This window comes from Acanthochromis polyacanthus, chromosome 5 (genome assembly GCF_021347895.1).
Source record: "Acanthochromis polyacanthus isolate Apoly-LR-REF ecotype Palm Island chromosome 5, KAUST_Apoly_ChrSc, whole genome shotgun sequence".
Taxonomy (NCBI): domain Eukaryota; kingdom Metazoa; phylum Chordata; class Actinopteri; family Pomacentridae; genus Acanthochromis; species Acanthochromis polyacanthus.
Window position 1 is genome coordinate 42,171,393 of NC_067117.1, and position 24,179 is coordinate 42,195,571.

The 24,179-nt window shown below is 41.1% G+C and overlaps 1 protein-coding gene across 1 annotated transcript; it reads left to right on the forward strand.

Moving 5' to 3' along the window:
* Window positions 1-1,259: 1,259 nt before the first annotated feature.
* On the forward strand, window positions 1,260-22,238 carry etnk2 (ethanolamine kinase 2). Its single transcript, XM_022214702.2, has 9 exons — window positions 1,260-1,667; window positions 11,727-11,864; window positions 11,944-12,065; window positions 12,567-12,707; window positions 15,562-15,704; window positions 17,600-17,683; window positions 17,771-17,931; window positions 18,020-18,093; window positions 19,876-22,238. The coding sequence occupies exons 1-9, from the start codon at window positions 1,521-1,523 to the stop codon at window positions 19,946-19,948; spliced, it is 1,083 nt and encodes a 360-aa protein (XP_022070394.2). The 5' UTR covers window positions 1,260-1,520; the 3' UTR covers window positions 19,949-22,238.
* Window positions 22,239-24,179: the final 1,941 nt, after the last annotated feature.

Sequence of the window (24,179 nt, forward strand, 5' to 3'; positions counted from 1 at the left end):
CAGTGAAATCAATTATCAAGAAATGGAAGGAATATGGCACTTGTGAATCTGCCTAGATCAGGCCGCCCTCATAAACTGAGTAACCGTGCAAGTAGGAGACTGGCTGGACTTGAAAAGGGCTGTTCATGCCCAATACCCGCACAACCTGACAGAGCTTGAGCAGTTTTACAAAGAAGAATGGAGCAAAATTGCAGTGGGCAGATGAGCAGACTGACTGAGACCTATCCACACAGACTCACTGCTGTGATTGCAGCCAAAGGTGCATCTACTAAATACTGACTTGAAGGGGGTGAATAATTATGCAAACAATTATTTTCATTTATATAATTTTCTTTCATTAACATTACTTTATAGAAATCTGTTTTCACTTTGACATTAAAGAGTTTTTTCCAATATTTTTTTTGTTAAAAAAGCAAAATTTCATTGACCATGATTGATTTATGAAAGCAATAAAAGGGTAAAACATCAAAGGGGGTGAATACTTATGACAGGCACTGTAGTGTGGCCTTGATATAGATGACGTCTTTTATCTGTCAATATATAGTTGTGGGACTTTTTGTAACATAGTTCACATTTGAGCTGTTTTCAGGCCTAAAATCAACATTTCCTTTGTTCTATCCAAACACCACATGGGATTTTTTGACTAAGATTCTTCTAAAGATTATTTAGAAAATTGAGTAAAATTAAAAATTATTTATAAAACTATTGTACTAAACCTGTTGACTACTTTATATTGAATACCTTGGAGTCTGCCAGTCTTTTCTTCAGGAGGAAATGACATCATGTGGAGCAGGTCATGTGATCTGGAATTAACACACTTCCTGGAGAGGTGGTTTTGTATCAGGGAACTTAGTGGAAAGGGATTTCATTTATTTTCCATATAAAATTTATATTGCCAAAAAAGAAATACCTGTCATGATTATCTCAACTTCAATCAGCTCATTTTATTATTGTTTAGCTAATTAGAAGGTGGTTGTTATTAAACTCAGGTGGCTATTTTGTTGACATTTTAGTGATATGCAGTCATCTTTAATAAGTGATTGTTTCTACAATAAATAATTATGGAATTTGTAAAGACATGAACATAAAAACATTAGTTTTACATTTTAATAAAAATGTATGCAAGATATCTACAGGACTTCAAAAGTCTCTCAATTATATATTGACCCGGACAGTTTTCATTTTATTCGGTTCAACCCGGCTCCACTCGGAAGTACTCGGAAATAATGGGCGTGCTCGGCTGTGGTCCGTCTTAACCGGCGGTACAATCGGATGATCCTGGGCGGGCGGAGCTAAGTAGGAGGAAACGGTACAGTTGGCCGACTGTTCCCAAGAATACCGGCGACGAGCCCTCATACCCGGCATCAGAGCAGCTATCTAGCGAGACAGATCTGTGAAACAGAGCTGAAGCCGTCTGCAGAAACACGTTGCGTTTTAACCGAGCAGCACGTACATGCTTCTGCTCCTCGACCCGTCGGTGAAGGGCTCGGAGATTACCGTTTCAGACACACCGCTGCAGGATGGAGACGCAGATACATGTGCCTGTCGGGTCGCCGGTGATTAAAAAAATTCCCATTTTCGTAGACGAACAAAACGTCACGGAGGGAGCGATGAAGCTCATTAAAGAGCTGAGACCTGCGTGGGACCCGAGCCACGTCAAGACTAAGGTACCATTAGTCACTGAGCTAGCTATGCTATGCTAGGACTGACAGCTCTGCAGCATCACCAGCAGCTAGCTAGGAGGAGGGCCGAGGAGACATGACCTAGTGGCTGCTTAATGTCTGTTAACCTACACTAAATCCTAGCTTAGATTCTTTCCTCATTTACCAGTGAAGGTGTCTACAGTAGATCTCTGTATTTTCTTGCAATAGCAAAATAATATACTAATACTAGAGTGTAAGGTGCATTTACAATTAAACTTGCACCTCTTTAATTCTTATGTGAAAGAGATCTTTGTTCAGACTACCTCCAAAGTAAGAAAGATCCATGTCGCTATTCCAGTTACAGACAGCTTTATATGCTCCACATCCACAACATGTAGGCCAAATATAGCATGAAAGCCCAGCCCCGCTGTCCTCTTAGTGTCAGCGTCCAGATGGCCAATGTGGTGGAGGGACCTGGTTAATTACTGGAGCAAAGAAGACACACTTAATGCAGACAGTCAATAAACTCAGTCATGGCTCTTTAGGACGTCTCTCTGCTGTCTCTTCAGATGTTTGTATGTCAGTGTGACTGAATGTTAATGATTCAGCAAACATTAGCAGGGTCAATAGATAATTGAAGAAGTCAAATTTTTAGTCCAGAATGATGCAAAATTTGTCTGACTCAAATTATCCCAAAGACACAAAAATGATCCAAAATGATGAAACGATCCAAGCTAACAAAACTTGTTGAAAATGACAAGAAAAATGACCAAAATGATTCATAATGTGACCAAAATGACTCAAACATTGGCCGAAATGACTGAAAACTCCTCAGAATGACTTCAAAATGATCTGTAATTACAGAAAATTAGTCCAGAATGACATGAAATTTGTCCTGAATGACTCAAAAATTATTCCAAAGACACAAAAATGATCCAAAATGATGGGAATAGATCCAAGCTGACATAAAACTTGTCCAAAAGGACTCAACAATTGTCTGGGTCAATATGTAATTGAGGGTCAGGCATATGGGTTCTGTAAAGCGTGTTGAGACAATTTGACTGTAATTGGCGCCATATAAATAAAACTGAAAATTGAAATTGAGGGATTTCTGAAGTCCGTGGGACATATCTGCATACATTCTTATTAAAAGTAAAAAAAAAATGTTTTTATGTTCACTATGATCATGTCTTTACAAATTCTGTTATTTATTATGGAAACAATTGCTTATTGATTACAAAAATGACTGAATATCACTAAAATGTCAACTTAACAATTGTCTGAATTTAACAACCACCTTCTAATTAGCTAAACAACATTAAAATGAGCTGATTCAGAAATAGTTTGGATTGTGTTCTTTTTATTAAGTTGAGATAATCTTGACAGATATTTCTTTTTTTGGTAATATATCCAATTTTATGTGGAAAATAACAAATTAAATCCCTTTCCACTAAGTTCCCTGTTACAAACACACCTCTCCAGGAAGTGTGTTAATTCCAGATCACATGACCTGCTCCACATGATGTCATTTCCTCCTGAAAAAAGACTGGCAGACTCCAAGGCTTTCTGACTTATTTAATATAAAATAGTCAACAGATTTACTCCAATATCTTTAGAAATAACTTTTAGTTTCAATTTTACTCCATTGTATATATAATATTTAGAAGAATCTTAGTCTAAAAATGCCATGTGGTGTTTGGTTATAGGTGGCCATGTTGGTTTTAGGCCTGAAAATAGAAAAAATGTCAACTATGATAGAAAAAGTCCCACAATTCTATATTGACCCGGCTGCTGTGGTTAAACATGGGCAGCTCAGACTGTCTGTAATTGTACGTAGTTAACAACTCATGTCTTGTCGAGGTTTAACGGTCGACTAATTGATGCACTTAGACTTTAAACAGTTTCACGATTTATAGGTTTTAAAAATATTTTCACATTATATAAAAATATGAAAATAAATAAAGACACTCTAAAATGAAGAAATAACCCTCCTGGTTAATATCTTTAAAAAAAATAATAATTATGATGACTGGGTGTGATAGCATGCAGACACTTGATTTTGTCTTTTATTTTGAAGAAAAAACCCACAGGCCATCGTGTTGGTTTTACAGCAGTTCTTACCGTTGCAGTAATTTTAAGTACTTAAGTTCTGGTAAAGAATAAATGCTCAAATATATTCCATTTAATGCAAATGATTGAACTTGTAGTAACACTGATGAACCATTTTAATATTTATGAAATCTGCCAGGATCACAAAACTAGCTTCGTTTTTGGAATGCAATGTAAAGTCTATGAAGTGAGAGGGAAAAATACCGTAGTGCATTGGGCTGAGACTGCTTTGACCAAATGAGCAGTTATCCCTTCAAGATTGTTGATGTTTAAATGGTCTGCATATTTAGGGAGTGAACATGTCTCATATTCATGGGTCCTGTTACTCTAACAACCCCCACTGCGGAGATGGAGACGGGCCGAATATTCGGTTCCATTCGTCTGGTCTCCCAGGTGCAAATTTTGCCTTCGTTTTGTCTTCAGTTAAACTGAAGAATTCCCAAACAGTGGAGGTCTTCAGCATGTGTTTATGCAACGAAGTGAAGCGTGACGTCAGAGTCGGCAGCCACCCGGCCATTCGGGTGGTGGTAACAAACACGACTGGAGGAGCCGAGATGAGCCGAAGAACACGGCGGGATGAGCCGAAGTGGGCCGAAGGGAAGAGACGAGCTCCGAATATTTTCATCTGGGGGGAGGAGGGGGTGATCACAAAGACACATGTGTATATGTTTATGTGATCACATGAGATGAGCTGAAGTGGGCCGAAGGCGGATGTAAGACGGTAACACGGCATATTCTTTCCGCCCGGTAACGTCCGACCGGGGGGGGGGGGTATTCGGATACCAAAATTAATATCCGGATACCGCTGTAGCGAACGGATATTCGGGTTCAGCCCTAGTTGACACTATCAAGCTTTAAAGGGGAACTTCGTTTTTTTGTTTTTTTTTTTTCAACCTGGGGTCTGTTTTCATGTCATTTCATACATGTGAGTGATGGAGAAATGAATTTTCATTCAACATAGCTCCAGTATTTAGTCAGGCAGGCAGCTTAGCAGCTCAGCTAGCGAAAAGTATGGGGCAACTTCCCCCCCCCCCCCCCCCCCCCCTCCGCATCAAAGTCTGCCCTAACATGATTTTTTTTTTTTTTTCCCCACACTGCCCGGCTCCGATAGTCTCAACAAGTGTCCCACAACATACTAGAGATGAGAAGTGAACGAAAACCTCCACATTGCCTGGTGATCGCTATTTGTTGTGGTCTGTATCCAAATCTCAGGATGATAGAAAGCAAATCTCGTTCCGAAATCGCGCGAGAGCTCATGCCAAAACCGGTGTTTTATACTTTACATAAAACTAGCTCCTTATTTAAGAACAGATGTACGGGATGGTGTAAGAATGGCCAGTACTGCAGTAGATCATGTCCTGTTGAGAGCTGCAACAGTTAGGACATTTAATTAATTGTCAACTAATAAATTAACAGCTGTTTGGATAACTGAGTAATATTTAATTAAAAAGACACCAACGTTCTCTGATTCCAACTCTTTAAATGTGAATATTTTTAGTTTTTTTTTTTTTTTGTTAGGTTTGCTAACTTTTTGTTGCTTTACCATGGCAGTAAACTGATCTTTTGTTTCGGCCCTATGTTTGGCATTAGAAAACACTGGTCAACATTTTTCATTATTTTATGCACAAACTAAAACCTACGGACAACTACAGACAATTTAGAATCACCAGTTAACCTCAGCATGTTTCTGGACTGTGGGAGGAAGCTGGAGAACCTGGAGAAAAGCCACACATGTACAGGAGAACATGGAGACTCCATGCAGAAAGATCCAGGAAGGCCGGGACACTAACCGAGGATCTTCTAGCTGCATGAAGACAATGCTAACCACCAAACTACCGTGCAGAATGTCAGACATGCATATCAGAATGTGTATTTTACGTTAGCTGTAAAACCTGGTCGTGCCACCAGGTGCAGTCTCTTGCCGTTAAACTCTGTAGCGACATCCAGGAGGTGGTCAGTTGGACGTGTGTCATTCCCATGTTGGCCAGGTGTGAGCTTTGGGGGAGTTTAGCTATTAGTATAACTGTCCTGTAAGACTAAACTGTCGGTACTCTCATGACTTCAGCAAACAAGGTGGTAAATTAATGTGAATTCGAGTCTGTAGACAAGCTAGACGAGCAACCTACGTCACATGACATACCCCATGGTCATATGATTGTAATCAGGGTACATATTGACGTCTACCAGTGTCACAGAATGTTATTGATTGTTGATTGATAAGGCTGCCGACTATCAGTTAAAAAAAAAATTAAGAATTTTGTCCCTGAATCCAGTATCGCACATCTGCAGCTAAGAACATGAGTGTGTTTGCTATGATTTCTACAGACCAGAGTGGCCATCAGACAAACAGACCTCCTATGGAGAGCTGTAGTAGACCACTGTCAGTGCAGCCACAAACAGTTTCAGAGCTGAGAACAGAATGAAAAAAGTCTAAATGTAAAAAAGAAGAGCGGGACAGGATGTACTGAAGCAGCAGGACCATTGTTTTAATGTAAGCAGGAAGTGTTAAATCGGGTAAGGAACAGTGGAAAAACACTGATGACAGAAACATCTAGTTTGTCCTGACACCTGGACTGAACAACTTTTACTGTTACAGCAACAGAGTAAACGTTTCCTCTTATTACTGCTGGATGCACACTGAATTATCTCTGCCAAAGGAAGCCAGCTGCTGGCTAAGCAGCCAGACCACACAACGAAGACTTAATGCAGGGACAAATAATGAAACGGTACCACCGTCATTGTCCCATACAGCAGTATATGTCTGAATGCTTACTTCAGGCTGGCTCGTCTCATTGCTGTCTGTCAGTGTATTGATCACTGGTCTTAGTGGTGTATTGTGTGGCAGGCCGAAGGGATCAGTCATGTATGTTGTGTCATAACAGGGATGCCTGCGCGCCCATCTTTGTGGTCAGCCACGTGTGGAATGCCAGATATGCGTGATTGAACATTGGAGCGGGGCAGATGTAGGCTGTGTATGTTATTGTTTGGTGCAGTGGGAAGAACTGGCTGAATGAAATCTTGGTGTAAAAAGGCAGGAGATTGTCAGCAAGTTCTTTTTTTTTTTTTTTTTTTTTTTAGAAGACAAGTATCAGAATTAACTTTCTCCGTCTAAAGAAGACATTCTACTATGAACCCAACTGGAATTAAAAGCCAGTAAAGTAGTTGTACAACCATTAGTTTTGCATCGCTGACAACACTGACATGAAGGATTTCAAGAGGTGAGGTGAGCTACTGAAACAGATTTAATGATTAACACTCAGGGAAATATGATGTGACCTAACCAATCAGTTTTAATGTTGCCGTACTCTGTTTTATGGTAAATAAACTGTAAGAGCAAATAACTTGACGTCCTCCAGCTCTCTGTGAAGAGCTGCATCAGTATATTCTACCTGTCAGCTCATATACGCAGACATCAGCACTAAAGTTGAAACAGGACTCATCATTTTGCTGTTGTTTTGAAAAATAACAGCTAAATCCTGTATTCCAAGTCCATTTGACACAGGTTTAACTGAAGAGAAACTGTTTAAAGTCTCAGTATTCTGCAGTGGCATTTACATACTGGCTACAGGCGGGAACAAAAGTTTACATACACCTGTAAAGACCTTATATATCCTGGTAGTTTTAGGTTTCCAAAGACTCCTGTAAGTCTGAATTTTCTCTATGGAGTCACTGAAATGTGGATCTTGCATTTTGGTTTGGTCATAGATTTATTATAGATCTAGGACAAAATCTGCCAAGTCAAAAATATACATTCAGAGGGTCTTCGGTTTACGACATCCTCGACTTGCGTCATTTCGCTGTTGCATCGGAACCGCTTACGGACCAGTTTTCGGTTTAGCGTACGGCGTTTGGTCAGAGCTGATTCAGTGGAACTAGTTAACAAGCGGAGCGGATGAATACGTCGTCACACGGTGAGTGGATGAATACTGTGTGTACAGTAGTCACACGGCGCTGTAAGACGGCTTTGTTTACATTTCCTGACACATTGGATTATGTTACATTCACGAACTTCATTATGGCTCCCAAGTGCTAGTCAGACTTACTGTAGGATCGACCAATCCATTATCAACAGTGGAACATGACAAGAACAGATTTAACCCCCTTTTGATCAGCGAAGCAAGAGGGACACCAGGACACCATGCCAGATGTGGGACATGTCTGGCATGGGGGCGCGAAGCATCAAGTCAGCAGGAAGCGAGGCCGAGAGCTGACTTTAAAGGATTCCCCCCAATACAGACCTCCAGGATGTGCATTGGACCTGTCTTAGCAAGAGACTGGCTCAAAACACCCAAGTACCACCAAGCCTTCAAAGGAACCAAATTGAGGGCAATAAAATTCTGACTGATTCCTGAATCACAGAAGAGGAGAAGCTCAGAAACCCGGAGAAACACTTCAAAGACATTCCATTCACAAACAAAGGAACCCTGGACTCATCTCAAAGCTAACAAAGACAATCATCTCCTAATTCTGGACAAAACTCCTTTTATGTGCATCCATTTCACCAAACAAGTGAACTATTTAATGACTTTGTCATTAATCTACCTCTTGTCTTACCTTTAATATTTTATTCCTCCTGATTAGTATCAATGTAATAATTTTTAACATGTCTGCCGATCACATATGAGCATGTTTGGTACCATTTTAATCAGCTATCTATCAGTAATGCTCCTAGATAAACCATGTTCAACAAATTTTAATATTTTGGAAAGTTACAGAAATTTCCTGAAAATGTAACTCTGTGGGACATCTGGACATCAGCCTTCCCTGACAGGGGATGTACCAGACCCCTGCTGAGTTAATGATATGCAAAGGCACCCCTTTAAAAGACCACATCTGAAACCACCATTTTGAGTCCTCCATCACTCTGAGAGTTCTTTTGAGTTCTCCTGAAAGCGACACCCTGAGTTCTCTTGAATTTGGAAGTCAACTTGCTATCTATCACTCTGAGGCTCCACTCTGTCCACCGTTGTTCTGACCCACATCAACCAAGGCTGACCGGACCATCCACCAAGGCAGCAGCATCATCATCACGGCACGCAAGTACCTTTCAGTCACTGGAACTTGGTGCAACTTTCTCAAATTATCTTTTCAAAGATAATATTTGCAGGCTAACAAATTAGCCTACTATCAAATTGACGGCTGCTTTCAGGTGTGGTCTGTTTATCCCTTTTCCCTCAGAACCTCATATTTTAAGTGTAATATTAATCCCAGTGTTACATTGAAATATTGTGTTCTCTTCCTTCCTTTTTCCCATCATTCACATCTCACCATCTTATTCGTTTTGTGTTGTTGTTGTTTGTCTTAATGTGTGTTGTTGTTGTTGTTATTGTTTAGCTTAGTTTAATAAATGTACATAAATTTAAGTTCAGTGCCTCAATTGTTTTGTTGTTCACATCTTGGTCCCTAACTTGTATGGATTCCAGCTACCTCAATTTTATATATAACCTTTCAAGCTAAATAATTCCCCTTATGATTCCTGAAGCTCTTCTTGACAGCGCAACAAGAAGTGTTTCATAGGCTAATTATTATATTTGTCTAATCTAAATACTTCGCTGGTCGAATATCAGGTAGACTATATAATAATTCTGTATAAAAACCTTAACCCCATTTGAGCAAACATTAACCCCACATTAATATTGGTGGAGAAACATTATTATAATCTTACGGTTATAATTGGTGGAGAAAACCCTTACAAACGATTTAAACACATATATCAACATATATCCAGAAATCCTACATACCGTTTACGTTTTTGCCGGTAATTTCCTACTGGACTGTTTCAGTGTGAGCTAATGACTATTTGTTGTTCCTGTAGTTGTACAAACATTGTAGACTGATCGATGTTGTGATGCACGTTTGTTTACATTTTCCCCTTAGTTCTGACTTAAGGTGAAAATCAACTTGCGCCGTAGAAATGGAGCTCTGATATAAGTTGAGAACCCCCTGTATCTTATCGTATCTTATCAAGTCGTTATGTGTGTGCAGACCATTTATTCAACTGCATATAATTGTTGTTTGTTTAATTTTAAAGAACTCTAGGGAGTTTTCTGACTTATTAAAGTTTGGGATCTGTGCTCCGTTCGTCAGATGTTCCTCCTGTAGTGTTTGTGGCTGAGTCTAATCAGTGTATCAGATGGGTCGTGTTTAAATTGGCTCAGAGGAGTCAGCAGCTGTAGTTAAATCCATATCACTCATGAGAAGTGTCCATGCATTTAATTAACACAGAATTTTGCCACCAAAACACAGCAAATCGTTTAGCTTCCCAACTGAAATGAAATGTTTAGAATTTTTTTTATGAATTACTTAAAATGCTCATTTACTAGTTAACTGTGAATTGAGTATTTGTTTCAGCACCAGCGCTTTTTATGCGTTTGACTTTATTGAATTGTATTAGAAGCTTTTTTTTTTACCTTAGATTTCTCAGTAGTCAGTGTGAAGTATTGTACATTTATGAGACTATGAAAGCCCACAACCTGTACAAGGAAATAATGAGCTATTGACATTACATTGTCCATTGTTAAAGCAGCTGATTAACACTCTGGCGATAATAACATGGTTCATCTGCTGTTTTCTGATTTGTGACCATGATGCAGCATTACTGGACCAGTAAGTGGTTAGGATGGGAAGAAATGACTAAAACCCACACCGTCCTTTAGTCTTTCAGCTGCTCATTCCAAATATGTCCTCACCAAAGACTCAGAGGTAGAACTTTGTGTTAGACAATAGATATCATCATTAACTGTTAACACTGTGCAAGCAGATGCAGTTGTAGTAACAATGTATATCCTCTCCTAAATATTCATAGAAGACTGAATACAGAATCTGGAGTATTAATGAATATGAGGCAGAAGCTTCATCACCGACACATTTTAAAGATTCCTTTTTTCAGTATATGTGATTACAGAGGAGGCCTTCTGATTCACATCCCAGCACCACTCAGTGACAGCATGGAGGACTTAGGCACTCCAGATGCAATCCTTAATTAATGAAGGGGTATGTTTTTGTAGTAATTTGTAAGTAGGCAACAAGAGAAAAGAAGTACAATAAGAAGTCTAAAATACCACATTATGTCACATGTGTTCTCCTCCTACCTGTTCTCTCTCCTTACCTGTTTACTGCCCTTTACACTTTGATTGTCACTGAGTCTGGTCAGAAGCACAGCATTGTTGTCTGCTGCCCAAAGAGGATATGAGAAATGCATTTGTTCTACTTATGTCATGTATGTTTTCCACATCATTAAATCAAACCATATGTAAGGTGAATGTGTTCTACGTTGAGCAGTTCTTTTCATACAGTGTCCAGTGTGTCATGCTACAGTCAGTCAGAGGCATGCTGGAGTGGAAATAGAATTCTATGTAGCATTATGTGACCACATCATTGTAGAAACCGCACTTTCTGATTAAAATGAATCTAATAATAAAACAAAGCTGTAGCCCTATCATACAGGAGCTCAGTTTTAATCCTTTGTTTTAAGCCTTCATGAAAGAGCCCATTTCAACAAACGCTTCTTTTTTTTCTCTGAGCTCTTTTTGCATCCCAGTGAATTTCTTTTAGACAAAAAGTTTTGGAGCCAAATTCAAATCAGCATCCAACCAGTCATGGATGTGTTCTCCCATAGGGCGGTGCTTTGCTCCAGGAGAGGTCAAAGGCTAGATATCTGCAGAACTTACTTTTAGTTCACTGCTTAAATGAGTTAAACATCTATGATGATCACAGATCTAAAATACCACTGAGATGATTACGACGATCAACGGTCAACATGAAGAATGCAATCCCTTCTTGTCAAGAGGTGTGGTTTTTCTCACAGTTGTCACTTTATGACTCTTATCACATTCTGGAGGTAGGGTTACATTCAACTACAGTACACTACAGTCTGTAGTGGCACACATTTCTGGACTGATGGAGAGTTTACAGCATTGACGAACTGTCAGAAATTCTGTGAGAGAGATTAAACTATTTTTCCTCTTCTTCCAGCTCTTTACTGATGGAACCACCAACAAGCTGGTGGGCTGCTATGTGAACGACAGTCAAGAGGATGTTGTCCTGGTCCGAGTGTACGGGAACAAGACTGAGCTGATTGTGGACAGAGACAACGAGCTCAAAAGCTTTCAGGTAGTGTTGCTATGTTTGTGTCTGTTAAACAGCAGGTGTGTCTGTACCTACTGCTCCTGTTTTTCTGTGTCTGCTGTAGGTGCTACACGCTAACGGTTGCGCTCCCCGCCTCTACTGCACCTTTCAAAATGGCATCTGCTATGAGTTTATGGAAGGAGATGCTCTTGGGACGCAGGATGTCAGGGATCCTTCCCTGCTCAGGTCAGAGCATGATGTGATTAGTGAGATGCCGTAGCACTGTGCTAAGTCATTTTGTGTTAGAAAAAGCTGTGGTTTCTACTTTATGCATAGAAGAGTAGACACACACATTTTCTGCTCTGCAATGACACAGAAAAGATGCAAATTCAGTCAACCTGTGTGAGTCGCATGCAAATAGTTGGTAGAGGAGCCCTACTGCCAACAACAGATGAAGACACAATTCCACATAGTTTTGTGCAGAAATGTTGCTCCTGGCTGAAACGGTCACTTCAGTCTGTGTGATCTGATATTTTAAGTTTTTCTAATTCACCCAATTCCAAGAACTCTGCATGAGAGATTTGTCTTCATCCAACCTTGCAGATAAACAAATCCTCAGGCTGCAGGAGGACAGTTCGTCCCTCAGTAATTTGGATTGTTAATAGCATGAGATTAATGAAGCCTGTAATGCAGAAATGTCATGTTTCTATGCAGTAACGATAAGCTTGTTCTTTCATTTCCCCTCAGGCTGATAGCCAGAGAAATGGCTCGCATCCACGCCATCCATGCACACAACGGCTGCATCCCAAAACCCAACCTGTGGATCAAGATGCGAAAATACTTTTCCATTGTGGCCACAGAGTTCACCGATCAGGCATCCAACGCCAGGTGATTCCATGCTTCTCTGCTGCCTTTTCCTCACGTCTGTGATAATGATGCAATAGTACACATTTGCTTCTAACAGGAGTTATGAGAACAGAGACAGTTTGCCCTGAGCCTCATATCACCAGAGAACACTGTTTAGATGTAGCGGCGTGGTGGATTGACAGGATTAACGCCACATGCTGTGGTTGTTTGTAAGAAAACTGACAGAAGTAGTTTTAAATGATTCTGTTCATGTGGTTGTAGGCAAACACTAAGTAGAACAGTCTTTCCTGGAACTGGAGACAAATGAAAACCTGCTGATGCAGTGTGGCTGAGTGCAGAAGAAAGGAGCCTGAGCAGTTACAGCTCAGTCAGGTGATTCAGATGGTAAAACCAGAGATTCTACAGCTTCTAGAAGCTCTGGGAGCAACTCTTGAGTCCTGGACTGATTCACATCCAGTAAGGTTAGAGCATTTGATCCCTGCAAGTGGATTTTATGAAACTGGACTAGTGCATCTGAAAAAAAAATAGATATAAAAGTTCTTTTTTGTCATTTAATTTTAAAAAGTAAACTTTCATTTGTTTTATATTCATTATATGTAAAGTCAAACATTTCAAACCTTTTTTTGTTTCTGTTTTGATGATTATGGATCATAGCTCATGAAATTCTTCCACACTCAGTTCTTATTTACCATGAACTGCTGAATGAATGTAGTGTGGCATGGAGGTGGTCAGCCTGTGGCTCTGCTGGGCTGGTGTTGAAACCCTTGTTGCTTCCAATCATCTGTATTTCAGGGTTCAGTGTTTCTCATCTTCCTCTTGATCCCATATTCAGTTCCGTGGGCTTCAGGACGGAGGAGCTAACTGGCCAATCAAGTACAGTCATATCATGGTCAGCAAACCATTTGGTAGTAGTTTTGGCACTGTGGGCAGGTGTAGGTCCTGCTGGAAACTGAAATTGGCATCTTCATGAAGTGCTCTGAAATCTCCTGGGAGGTCATGTGACTCTGGACCAACAGCAGCAGCAGACATTGAGTCATACGTAAGTCTTCATAGGTTGCAGAAACTTCAAACACCTGGGTGTCTGCAAGTCCAGAATATAGTCAGTTTTCATGTTCTTAAATATGAAACTTTCTCATGATGTTCCTTCTTTGAGATGCTTTAGCATGTCTGCTGATGGGAAAGAGGAAGGACGGGCGTTTAGAGCTCAGGCTGGAGGTGCTTTGGTTTGCATCTGGACACCGGACCAGTGGACTGTTCTCTTACCTGCCAGCTGTCTAATCACAGCTGATGTCTTTGTTCTGATGCTGTTAGGTTAAGGCTAGCATGTGGCTTATATAACTGAAACAATAACAGCCTTCTAGATTAGGGAGTCTGAGGAATGCAGCCGGCCAGCAGATGTTCACTCAGCCCTCCCTTCTATGGTGACACAGACAGCTAAAGTGTCCTGGACAGCTGACACTCACACTGCAGTCTGAGAAGCTCTCATGTCACCAGATATTTGTAAAGAAGCTCTTTCTTATGTGTAATATTATGATCTAATGCAGACTGCAATTTCAAAATTCCAATTTCAAGAGTGTTAGATCAGTTGAGACTAAGTGGGTGTGGAATGGTTGAAAACTCCAAGCAGAGGCTGTGTCCTGCGTGTCTGATCCCACCTCCCTCCAGGGTTTCTGTCATCTCCTGCTGTCTGTCAGTGAAGTCTTCTAAGCTCATTACTGTGAGATGAGGTGTTTTAGCTTTGCACTCTGGACGTGGTTGGCTGAAACGTTTACTCAGCTGCTTCACTCTTTCTCCACAGGTCAGTACACTTTCAGATCATAGTCTAGTCAAATTCTGATATGTTCCAGCAACAGACACTTCATCCAGAGCGAAAACTAAATTATTTGATAAAGAGCTCAATGGTTTCACTTCAATGCATTAAATGCAAACGGCCATGAAGGCATCTCACTAATGCACGTTTGTTTCCATGAACAGACTGCTCCTCCCCAGCTCATATCAGCCTGTTATATCTTGATAATATAACAGAAGGCTGTGGCCTCCTCACCCTGGTGGATGCTGTGGTGGATAAGAATTGGTGATTGTCATTGTAAGACAGGCTTCCAGGCTGTAGAACTCCCCTGACATTGTGTCTCCCAGCACCTCCACTTAGGTCCAGCAGTTAGCACCAAGGGTGGCCAGGTGGATGTGGAGGTGGTTCCATCCAGTGGTACTGAGTCCAGACCAGCACTGTGTGGCACTCTGATCACCCTCTGGGTTTACTGGCTTTCTATATTTAATGTGTCATAAGATGTGATTATTCCTTTATTATTGTTTAATGTATGTGTGAATTTATTTGTTTGTTCTTTTTTGTGGTGTTTTTTCCCTGTGCACCTTGATAATACACTAAAGTCAACGTAAGACGGTTACATTCATAAACATGCTTTTGCTGTTGATCTGATTGCGTCAAAGTGTGCATCTGACCGGGCTGCACAGATGGAAAAGCAGCAGGGAGTTCTATGAATAGACACAGCAAATGCATGAATGGGATTTCAAGCACTAATCAAATGTTTTCAAACCACATTTCAGAAAGCAAACTATTCCAACCATAGTGACCTAAATGCTGCTGCACCATGAGGGTCCACTGAGGACTCATTTATCCAGAACTGTTCTTCAGAGCCAGAAGGCTGAACCTGTGTGCTGCTATGCATGTTGGTCTCACTTGTTTTACCTTCACATATCTTCACACCAAAACAAAGAAAGGAACAGCTAGTGAAGCCTCCCCTGTCACTTTCCCTTGTGTGCCCAGTGTTGTTTGCAGACACTTGATATGACTGTCACAGCAGAGTAAGGGAGTGTGTGAAAAGCTGACCTTTCCTACATTTCTTTTCCTGTCCAGAATCCAGCAGGAGGTTCCCAGTAAGGCGCTGTTGGAGCAGGAGATGGCATGGATGAAGGAGCATCTCTCCACTCTGGGCTCTCCTGTGGTGCTCTGCCATAACGACCTGCTCTGCAAGAACATCATCCACAACAACAAAGAGGGTAGGGTCCTCAGAATGAACATTTGGGCTGTCGTCCCCTGATGCAACCACAATGATCAGTGGCACTAGTCTGATTTTACTCCCACACTGCTTCCATTCCATTGGATGAGAAGCTTCAGCACCAAAAGTCATGCAAATGATAGTTCTTTTAGGCTTTTTCTTCGGCTGTGAAGAAATATTTCCTTGTCCAGGCAGTGTTTCTTTTTCCATTAACCGTCTAAGGGATTGTTGTTACCCTGGACAGTCAGTCTACGGTTGGGCATAGAGAACCTGTTTCAGAATTCAGGTTTTCAGGTATCATTCAGAAATTCTGACTGACTCTGCTTGTCAGTTCTGAAACAAAGCTGAGTGGATGTCCTTCCGTCTGCTTCACCTGCTGAGACCTTGGTGAGTTGCTGGAGCAGCAGGTGAACAGCATCTAAACAGTACATTACCACTCACTATACTGATATTACATTTTTTATCTTCTATATTTGTTTCATTTTAGACTGTACTCCACATCTCAGTAACCACTGAGACTGAAGCAACAGTTACTGCAGACTTGAACATGTACAAATGTAACTGTGAAGTTGACATTTTGAGTAAAGACAAGAAGAAGTAGTAAAATTGGACTGCTAATATTTTTTACCACAGCCTTCTGAGCACGAGGAAATCTGCAAAGGACAAATGGTGGAAGCTGACCAATCAGGACAGAAGAGCTGAAATGGAAATGAGGATTTTTTTTTAAAACTGTGAAGCATGCAAAAATCTGTTAGTAGAGCCACCTAGAAAATGTGCTGTTCATGATCATTCTAATGAATCACTAACGACACCTGGAAGTGGTCTGGCTGTGACCGTGGTCACATATTAGCTAGTTACGAATTACATCTGCACAACCTCTTTGAAAGCATCCTGGTCCCTCTGCTTAAAGCTGTCTTAACAAAAAACAATCCCTCCTTCAATAACAGACAGCTAAAAAGAGCTTTCTAACAGCAGTGCAGTAAGAGACTGTCCAGTGATCAGTGTGGCCTGTAAGGTGAGATTAGCACAGCTAGCATAGTGCTAGCAGGCTTCTTCTCTGGCTCTGGTGACTGTAATACAATCTGTTATCTGATCCTTTATTGTACATTGCAGCAGCTCCTGCACAGCGTCCCATTTTGCTTCCCTCAGCCTCGGCTATGACATGTTTGTCGACACGTCCAGCGAGTTTGCATTTGAGGTCTAGTCACAGAAAGCATAGCAGTAACAGGTGTACGTGCAGAGGCTTGTGATCAGACGTCTTTATTCATATACAGATGTAGTCCTGTGGCCACATGCTGGGTAAAGTCCCTGACAGCTTTTCTATGACGTCCACAAAGGTCACAAACATCCTCTTGGAATCAAGATCGAAAGTCCACGTCACTGTGACCTCATAAAACACGTTTTTGGTCTTAACTCAAGAATTCATGCGCCCGGTGCGACAAAATTTCACACAAATAACCAATAGAATAAATTAAGTGATGACGTTTTCTATCCTAAACGTTAAAAGTCAAATCTGAACAGATGTGAACATAAACTGCAACTTGACAGTAATGTTCAACATATGCAGAGGAGTGCAGATGCAGGGGGTGACTGCACTCTGGTTTTCAATTTGTTTTTGGGACATTTCAGTATTTTTTCCACAAAAGAGAATTTGTGTGGTGATTTTGAACAAACACTGAATGGTCATTCATCCATCAGTGCCATAGCATGGAGCTCAGCTGAACATCTCTGCTCAGCCACCTTCTTCTAAAGCTGCAGTTTGGCATTCCCTTCTAATCTCAGTGTTTAAGTAGCACCAAGACATCAGACCGTGCTTTGGGCTACAGAGAGAATCTGTTTTGAGCACATGCACCATGATCTACAGTGTATTTGATTTGTTCTCTGGTTGTCTCTCAGGTCATGTTCGCTTTATTGACTATGAATACTCCAGCTACAACTACCAGGCCTTTGACATCGGCAACCACTTCAATGAATTTGCAGGTTTGTCACACTGGAGTATGATTTGCATGATTTTATACTCATCCAATGTGGCTTATTCTCCAACTCCGTGTCCACGTGTGTGGTCAGGTATGGCTGAGCTGGACTATGGGCTGTACCCTAGTCGGGAGATGCAGATGACATGGCTCAGAGTGTACCTGCAGGCATACAAACTGTTCACCAAGAAAACCGAGGACATCAGTCCACGAGAGCTGGAGACGCTCTATGTACAGGTCAACAAGTTTGCTCTGGTGAGGAGAAATATGCTGACAAACGCACACTTCACTTGTAGTCTCACTTTACTTCACCACAGCTAATATCTCATTTGTCTCTCTCAAGGCTTCTCATTTCTTTTGGGGTTTCTGGGCACTCATCCAGGCCAAATACTCGTCCATCGACTTTGACTTCCTCGGGTAAGATTCTGTGTGTGTACGTGAAAGGGTTAGCTCTGCCCTACTGCCCCCAGCACCTCCTCTGTAGGATGGTATTAAAAAAATGTGTCAAAGTGTTGTCAGAATTGTCCATCCATCCATTCTCTATACTCCCGGCCATGCATGGAGTCTCCATGTTCTCCTGTACATGTGTGGCTTTTCTCCAGGTTCTCCAGCTTCCTCACACAGTCCACAAACATGCTGAGGTTAACTGGTGATTCTAAACTGTCTGTAGGTGTAAATGTGAGTGTGATTGTTTGCCTGTATGTGTAGCCCTGTGACAGACTGTTACCTGTCCAGGTGAACGCTTCGTCTCCGCCACCATAATAAGGATTAAGTGCTGCATAGATGATGGGTGAAGAAAGCAAAATCAGCCTATTTTACTGTTTAGTTGGTTTGTGTACGTAAGCATTTGATTGTAATTTGAAAAAAAAAATTCAGTACTCCCTTTGAACATTTTCTCTTTTTAGTTTCTCAACTTTAAATCTATCTACAAATTAATGTCAGTTAATAAAAAAACATAAAATGCAAAATAAATGATTGTATTAGTATTCCCCCTTTTCCAGTCAGTATTTTGGCCACTTCATCAGGCCTGTGTGGATAGGTCTGTCATCCTCCACATCTGAAGATTTCCTGCCTTAGACTGAAGTCTGCCTTGGCCAGTCCAGAACACACACTCTGTCTGTAAACATCTGTGTGTAGCGCTGACTGTATGCATCAGGTTATTGTCTTGTTAGAAAACAAATCTTCTACCAAATCTCAGTTTTTTCAGACTACATTAATGTTCTTGGTGTATACAAACACATACATGCACTGGGCTGATGGCCAACAAGCTCAGTTATGGTCCATTAGATCAAAAAACCTTCTTCCAGTTGGCTTTAGAGCCTCCCACTCATCCCTTCTGATGAGCTCTTTTTAACAGAGCCTTCCCTTTGCCAGTCTCCTAAAGCTTTTACACACAGAGTTCCCTCTGAGCCGCTGATGCTTGTAACTCTGCCACAGTAGTCATCAATGTCTTGGTCATCTCTCTCAGTAGTCATTTAAGTTTTGAGCTGATGTCGTGTGTTTGTTGTCTTCCCACAGGAATAAATAGGTACTGTTAAGATTTTATTGATACTGCTGTGACTGCTTCTTGGTTCAGTACATTCATAGTACACTTAGAGGAGAAAAACAATAGTAACAGAATTATAATTGCTTTATTTTCTCTTACATCAACTAACATTTTCAGCAGCACTCTACAACATTGATTTAAACAAATCACTTTTACACTGCAAGGTTGCTGTATCACACGGACCCACCAAGTCTGACGTCACGCTTCACGTCACCCATGTTTGTAAACAGAAGACGGAGAAATCCACGCCAATGCTAATGATGAACATGCTGCCTCTGTGTTCTGGTCACCAAGTAATGTCAGCTGCCAGAGTAGAAAATAGTACACCTAGCTCCATCGGCTCTATTTTTAGAGGGGAACACAAACTAGATAGCTGTGGTAAAAGGGCAGATATGTATGAAAGGCTTTCTCTTGGATCAAAAATGCAGGGCTTTATTTTGCCACAGTAAACAATGACACAGATGTCAGTGAACTACTGTGCCACTACTGAAGCAGACATGAACATGTTTATACAAATATGTAATGGAAGAATGGGTACAAGTATCTAGTATTACAACAGTTTATATTTCCCTACATCCAAATCAAAGTTTGAAATCCCTCTGAGGTTGGAGCCTCTGGTGCCATCACCACCGTCTTCCTCTTGTTTCTTGTAGGTATGCAGTGCTACGGTTCAACCAGTACTTCAAGACCAAACCTGCAGTGATGGCTCTACAGATCCCAGAATGAGAGAAGACCAGGAAGCGAGGAGGATAAGGGGAGAAGACCAGAGCGAGGGTGCAGTAGACTCTTCTCTGAGCCGGCTGTTGGTGGACACTGCTCGGTCGACTTGGCATCCCTTTTCTGCAACAAGCGCAATTACTCTTTCATTCCTCTGCACTTTGCTCCACGTCTGTCACGACTGTTGCTTGAAAATTACAAAACTTATATGTGCGTGAGTGTGATTGAATGTGCTTTTAATTTATCGAGATAAACCCAAAATGTCTTACTTTTCTTCTTAGGGCAACTGAACCAGGCATTTTGAGCCACTCTGAAGAGTCTGTGTTTAGGCTAGAGCTCACTGACTTCAGATCTGCTTGACTCTGTCGTACTGGCACCAAAATGTTCCACAGCACTGGTCATGAAGGTCTATTGAGGAGAGTTGGACGATGACATTGACTTGAGTTTGTCTAGCTTGCGGTCTGTAGAGCCATGGTGTCGTTTTAGTTAGAAGCTGACTTCAGGGGCACTTAGCCTGATATTCCTCACATTGTTCATTTGGTGTACGGACTGTGACCGTAGCCAGACCATTCCTCTGCTGCTTACTGATTTTTAATACTGTAATCTGTGTGACCTTCCCGATTTTTGCTCCATCTTTAGTGCTTGTAGCTTCAAAGATCACCAGTTTGAGCTTCTGTCAGTACCTCTTCTAGTTTTTCCAACCAGCTGCTGCTCCTAGAAATATATCAACTGTCTTTTCTTGAAGGAAGTGGGGTTTGTCTTCTGATAGAATGACCTACCAGACTCCCCAGTGTGTGGAACAACAAATGGACGAGTTTCATAGTCTGGTTTTAGGTTGGATCACCATTGTGTTATAGCAATAAGTGACAGAGTTGCTGAATGTACATTTATTTATTCATTTGTGTGATGACACTGGATCATTAACACCTCAGGTTAACAACTCTTCAGTTTGGGTTCTGTACTGTAGTAGTGGAGGAGGAAGGGAGGGTGGATGGTTAAACAGACACCAGGGTCAATGTGACTTTAAACTTTGTGTGCATTTCTGTCCTCCACCTTTTTGACTTTTATGGTAGCAGAGAATCGCTCTGTTAAACTTTCCAGACCTCCATGTCAACTCCTCCTCCACCTTTTCTCTCCTGTCCAAGCTCACTCCTCATGATGCTAGCTTTGATCCAGCTTTAGCTCCCCCCCCCCAGTCTCTATCTGTTGAGGTTGTGGCTGGAACACCTGCCCCTGAGGGCATTTCGACATGGAACCCCCCACTCAACCTCACATTGTATTCCATTTCTGTTCATATCCCAGATTTGGAGTCAAGAGTTGTTATATAATCAAACATTGCATAAGTCACATCTGGGGTCAAATCAAGCCTCGCTTTCAGAGAGAGGCAGGAATGGGTTATCTGGGGATGTTCCACTGTCATCAGATTACCGGTTCCTGTCATGGAAAAAGATTGCATCAGACTCTGTAAAGGTTACAAGTTCTCATTCCACAATCTGCTGAAAGCGAAACTGCCAGAACCTTACAAGGCGGTGTCTGGATTCTGTGAACTCTGTCCACTGTAAAGGTGCAGTCAGTCAAGTTCAAAGTGATTGTTTTTTTTTTTTACCCGAATTTGTCCATAACTGGTGGGTAGTTGGTGTTTGTTTGCCCCAAACAGTAAAGATGCCTCCTGCAGAGATGTTAGCTGTAACCCAGCTAGCACTGAGTAAGTCAGCCTGTCTGTGTTTGGATTCAACTCGGCGTCTGACTGAAGTCTGAACTTACTATAAAACTCTGTATAATTGTCACTTCTTCAGAATATCAGGTTTGAATCCATTCAAACTGTTTATTAGTTTGAGCTATTTTGAAATGAGGGCAGACAGATCAACAGAATCTGCTGGACCACCGTCTGATGTTTGAATTAAATGAAGCCCTGACAGTTTGAAGATTTTCTCCCCATCTTCAAAGGAATTTATCAGTTTTTACTTTAAATTCAGTTTACTTCCTTCCAGTCTGCCCTGGGATGCGTGTCAGACACTCAGTGCTACTAATTTAGTGTCATGATACTCATTGTGATTTGACATAATGTCCTTGCATATTAACTTGGTCTTTTCCTCCGTTGGGCCTCATGCCAGAAGCTCTCAACATGTTTTCAGCTGCATGTTTATTTGTTCTTATGCACTGTGATGCTAAACGTTTCCATGACTGAATCTTTCACCGTTTGATAGCAGTTTAATGGTGTTGCTAATGCTAATAATCACGTCTTTATGAACCAGTATTCATCAGGTTAAAAAATAAAAATCTGCTGCAGGTTTGTACAGTTCAGTCTTTACTTCCAACACTTACAGGAGCAAATCCCCACGGAAATATTAAAGATGAGTAGAACATGAGGCCTTCATAGTAAGACACTGGCAGCTGTTTTCCTTATCTAACTTCTTGATACACACGATTTAAAAATCTCTAGAAGTCCAGATATGTAGTTTCTTGTTTCGCTCTGACACTCCCTGAATATTTAGAGCCTCACATAGCCATTAGGGGGCGACACTGAGGCCTAACCTTTGTCCTCCACTGCAGGTGTCGTGTAACTGAAAGGTTTAATAATTCACCACATGAGCAGCACCAGGACAGACGCTAGCTCATGCTAACGGCTTTCAGTCAGAGAGACTGCATTATGTGTGAAGTAGGTCAGTGATTCTTACATTCAGCATTGATTATTGAGCCTCGTCAATGAGAAGATCTCATTTTCAGGTGTGAGGTTAAATGGGTTTAAGAGCTGCTCAGTGAAAGATCAGCTGAGATGATGCAGCAGTAAAGCTACCGGCTACCTACAACATTAGTTCATTTTTTAATTTGACAATAATCCAGAGAGAGTTATTTTAGGGGACTTACTGCAACAAAGCCCAGATGAATAAAGTTGCTGCTTGAATTTGGCCTGGATGAAACGGGGATTTAAACTCCATGAAGGTTGACTGAACTGCTCCATCCTCTTAACAGTCTTTGCAGAAAACGCTACTGTAGGTTCATGTGGTTTGCTTTAAAACCGTATCTATTATCTCAGCAGATGTGAATGATAAACTCTAAAGCTGAACATAGGGTGACTACATCAGAAGCGCACGGTGCTGCAGAGACTGCAAAAACCAAGATGTTTGCTACTAAAAGGTCCACATCCACAATCCTCTGTGTGAACTGAAGTTACTCAACGTTCTTCATGCACTGCATTCCTAAATCACTGAATCACTTATCTTTGCAGTTTCTTTGGACAAAGAGCTGTTCTGAAGACATAGAACCGTACATTAAATTCACAATCGGAGTCAGAACAGAAGCGTGGAACCTCCTGTCAGATCTTTGAATGAGCAGCTGAAGATCTGAGTCCAACAGTGATGTGACTGTACTGACAAACCCGGGTGCACTCTCCTCAATGCAGCAGGGCAGCTCAAACCTCAAATAAAAACCAGAAATATGCAATGGACATCTTAGCCTTAGGTATTACTTTGGAACAACGGTTAGTCTTAAATGTTTGTGTATTAGTAATGTGAGTAGTCATCCCTCCTTTACCTGCAAACCCTTTGTATGAAATGAATATGGTTAAAGAAATAACAATGAATTAGGCTTTTAAAGGTGAAGTCTAATTCCGGACTTCACCTTTAAGTAGGTACAATGATCTTAAATAATAAAAAATGACCTGTGATGTTGAACCTAACAGGTTTTTCACTGTTGCACCGGCTGCACAGACAAAGTAAGACAGATGTTTGTTTACTTAAAGTCTGGTTTTGACATTACTCGATGCAAAGAAGATTATTTTAAAATTAAATTCCCTCCCCGGTACGGTGCATTTGTAATCTTTGGTAAAATGACAACAAGCCAAACAGAAGATTCCACTTCCATGTTCAAAGCAGTTCATTTATTGAGTAAATCCAGCATTGCTTTTCCATCTTCTGTGGCTCTGGTGAGCCTCAGAGGATTTGCATTGCATTTCTTTTTAGATGAACTATTTTTCTGTGTGAATGTACCAGTTTAATTTTATGAACGACTGTACAGGAAAAGATGTTTCTTTCTTTGTATGCTGATATTTACTTTTTGTAAATGCTTTGACTTAAAACAGAAGGCTATGTAAAGGGACCCAGCATTGGGCTTCCACTTCTCTCGGTAAATGTCGGTATCTGGTGGGAAAGCAGAGACACATGCAGACAGAGGATGTACATGCTGTGTAAAGCTTTCTGTACAGTGATCCTTCACACCTCTGTGGCAGTGGCAAGAAGAA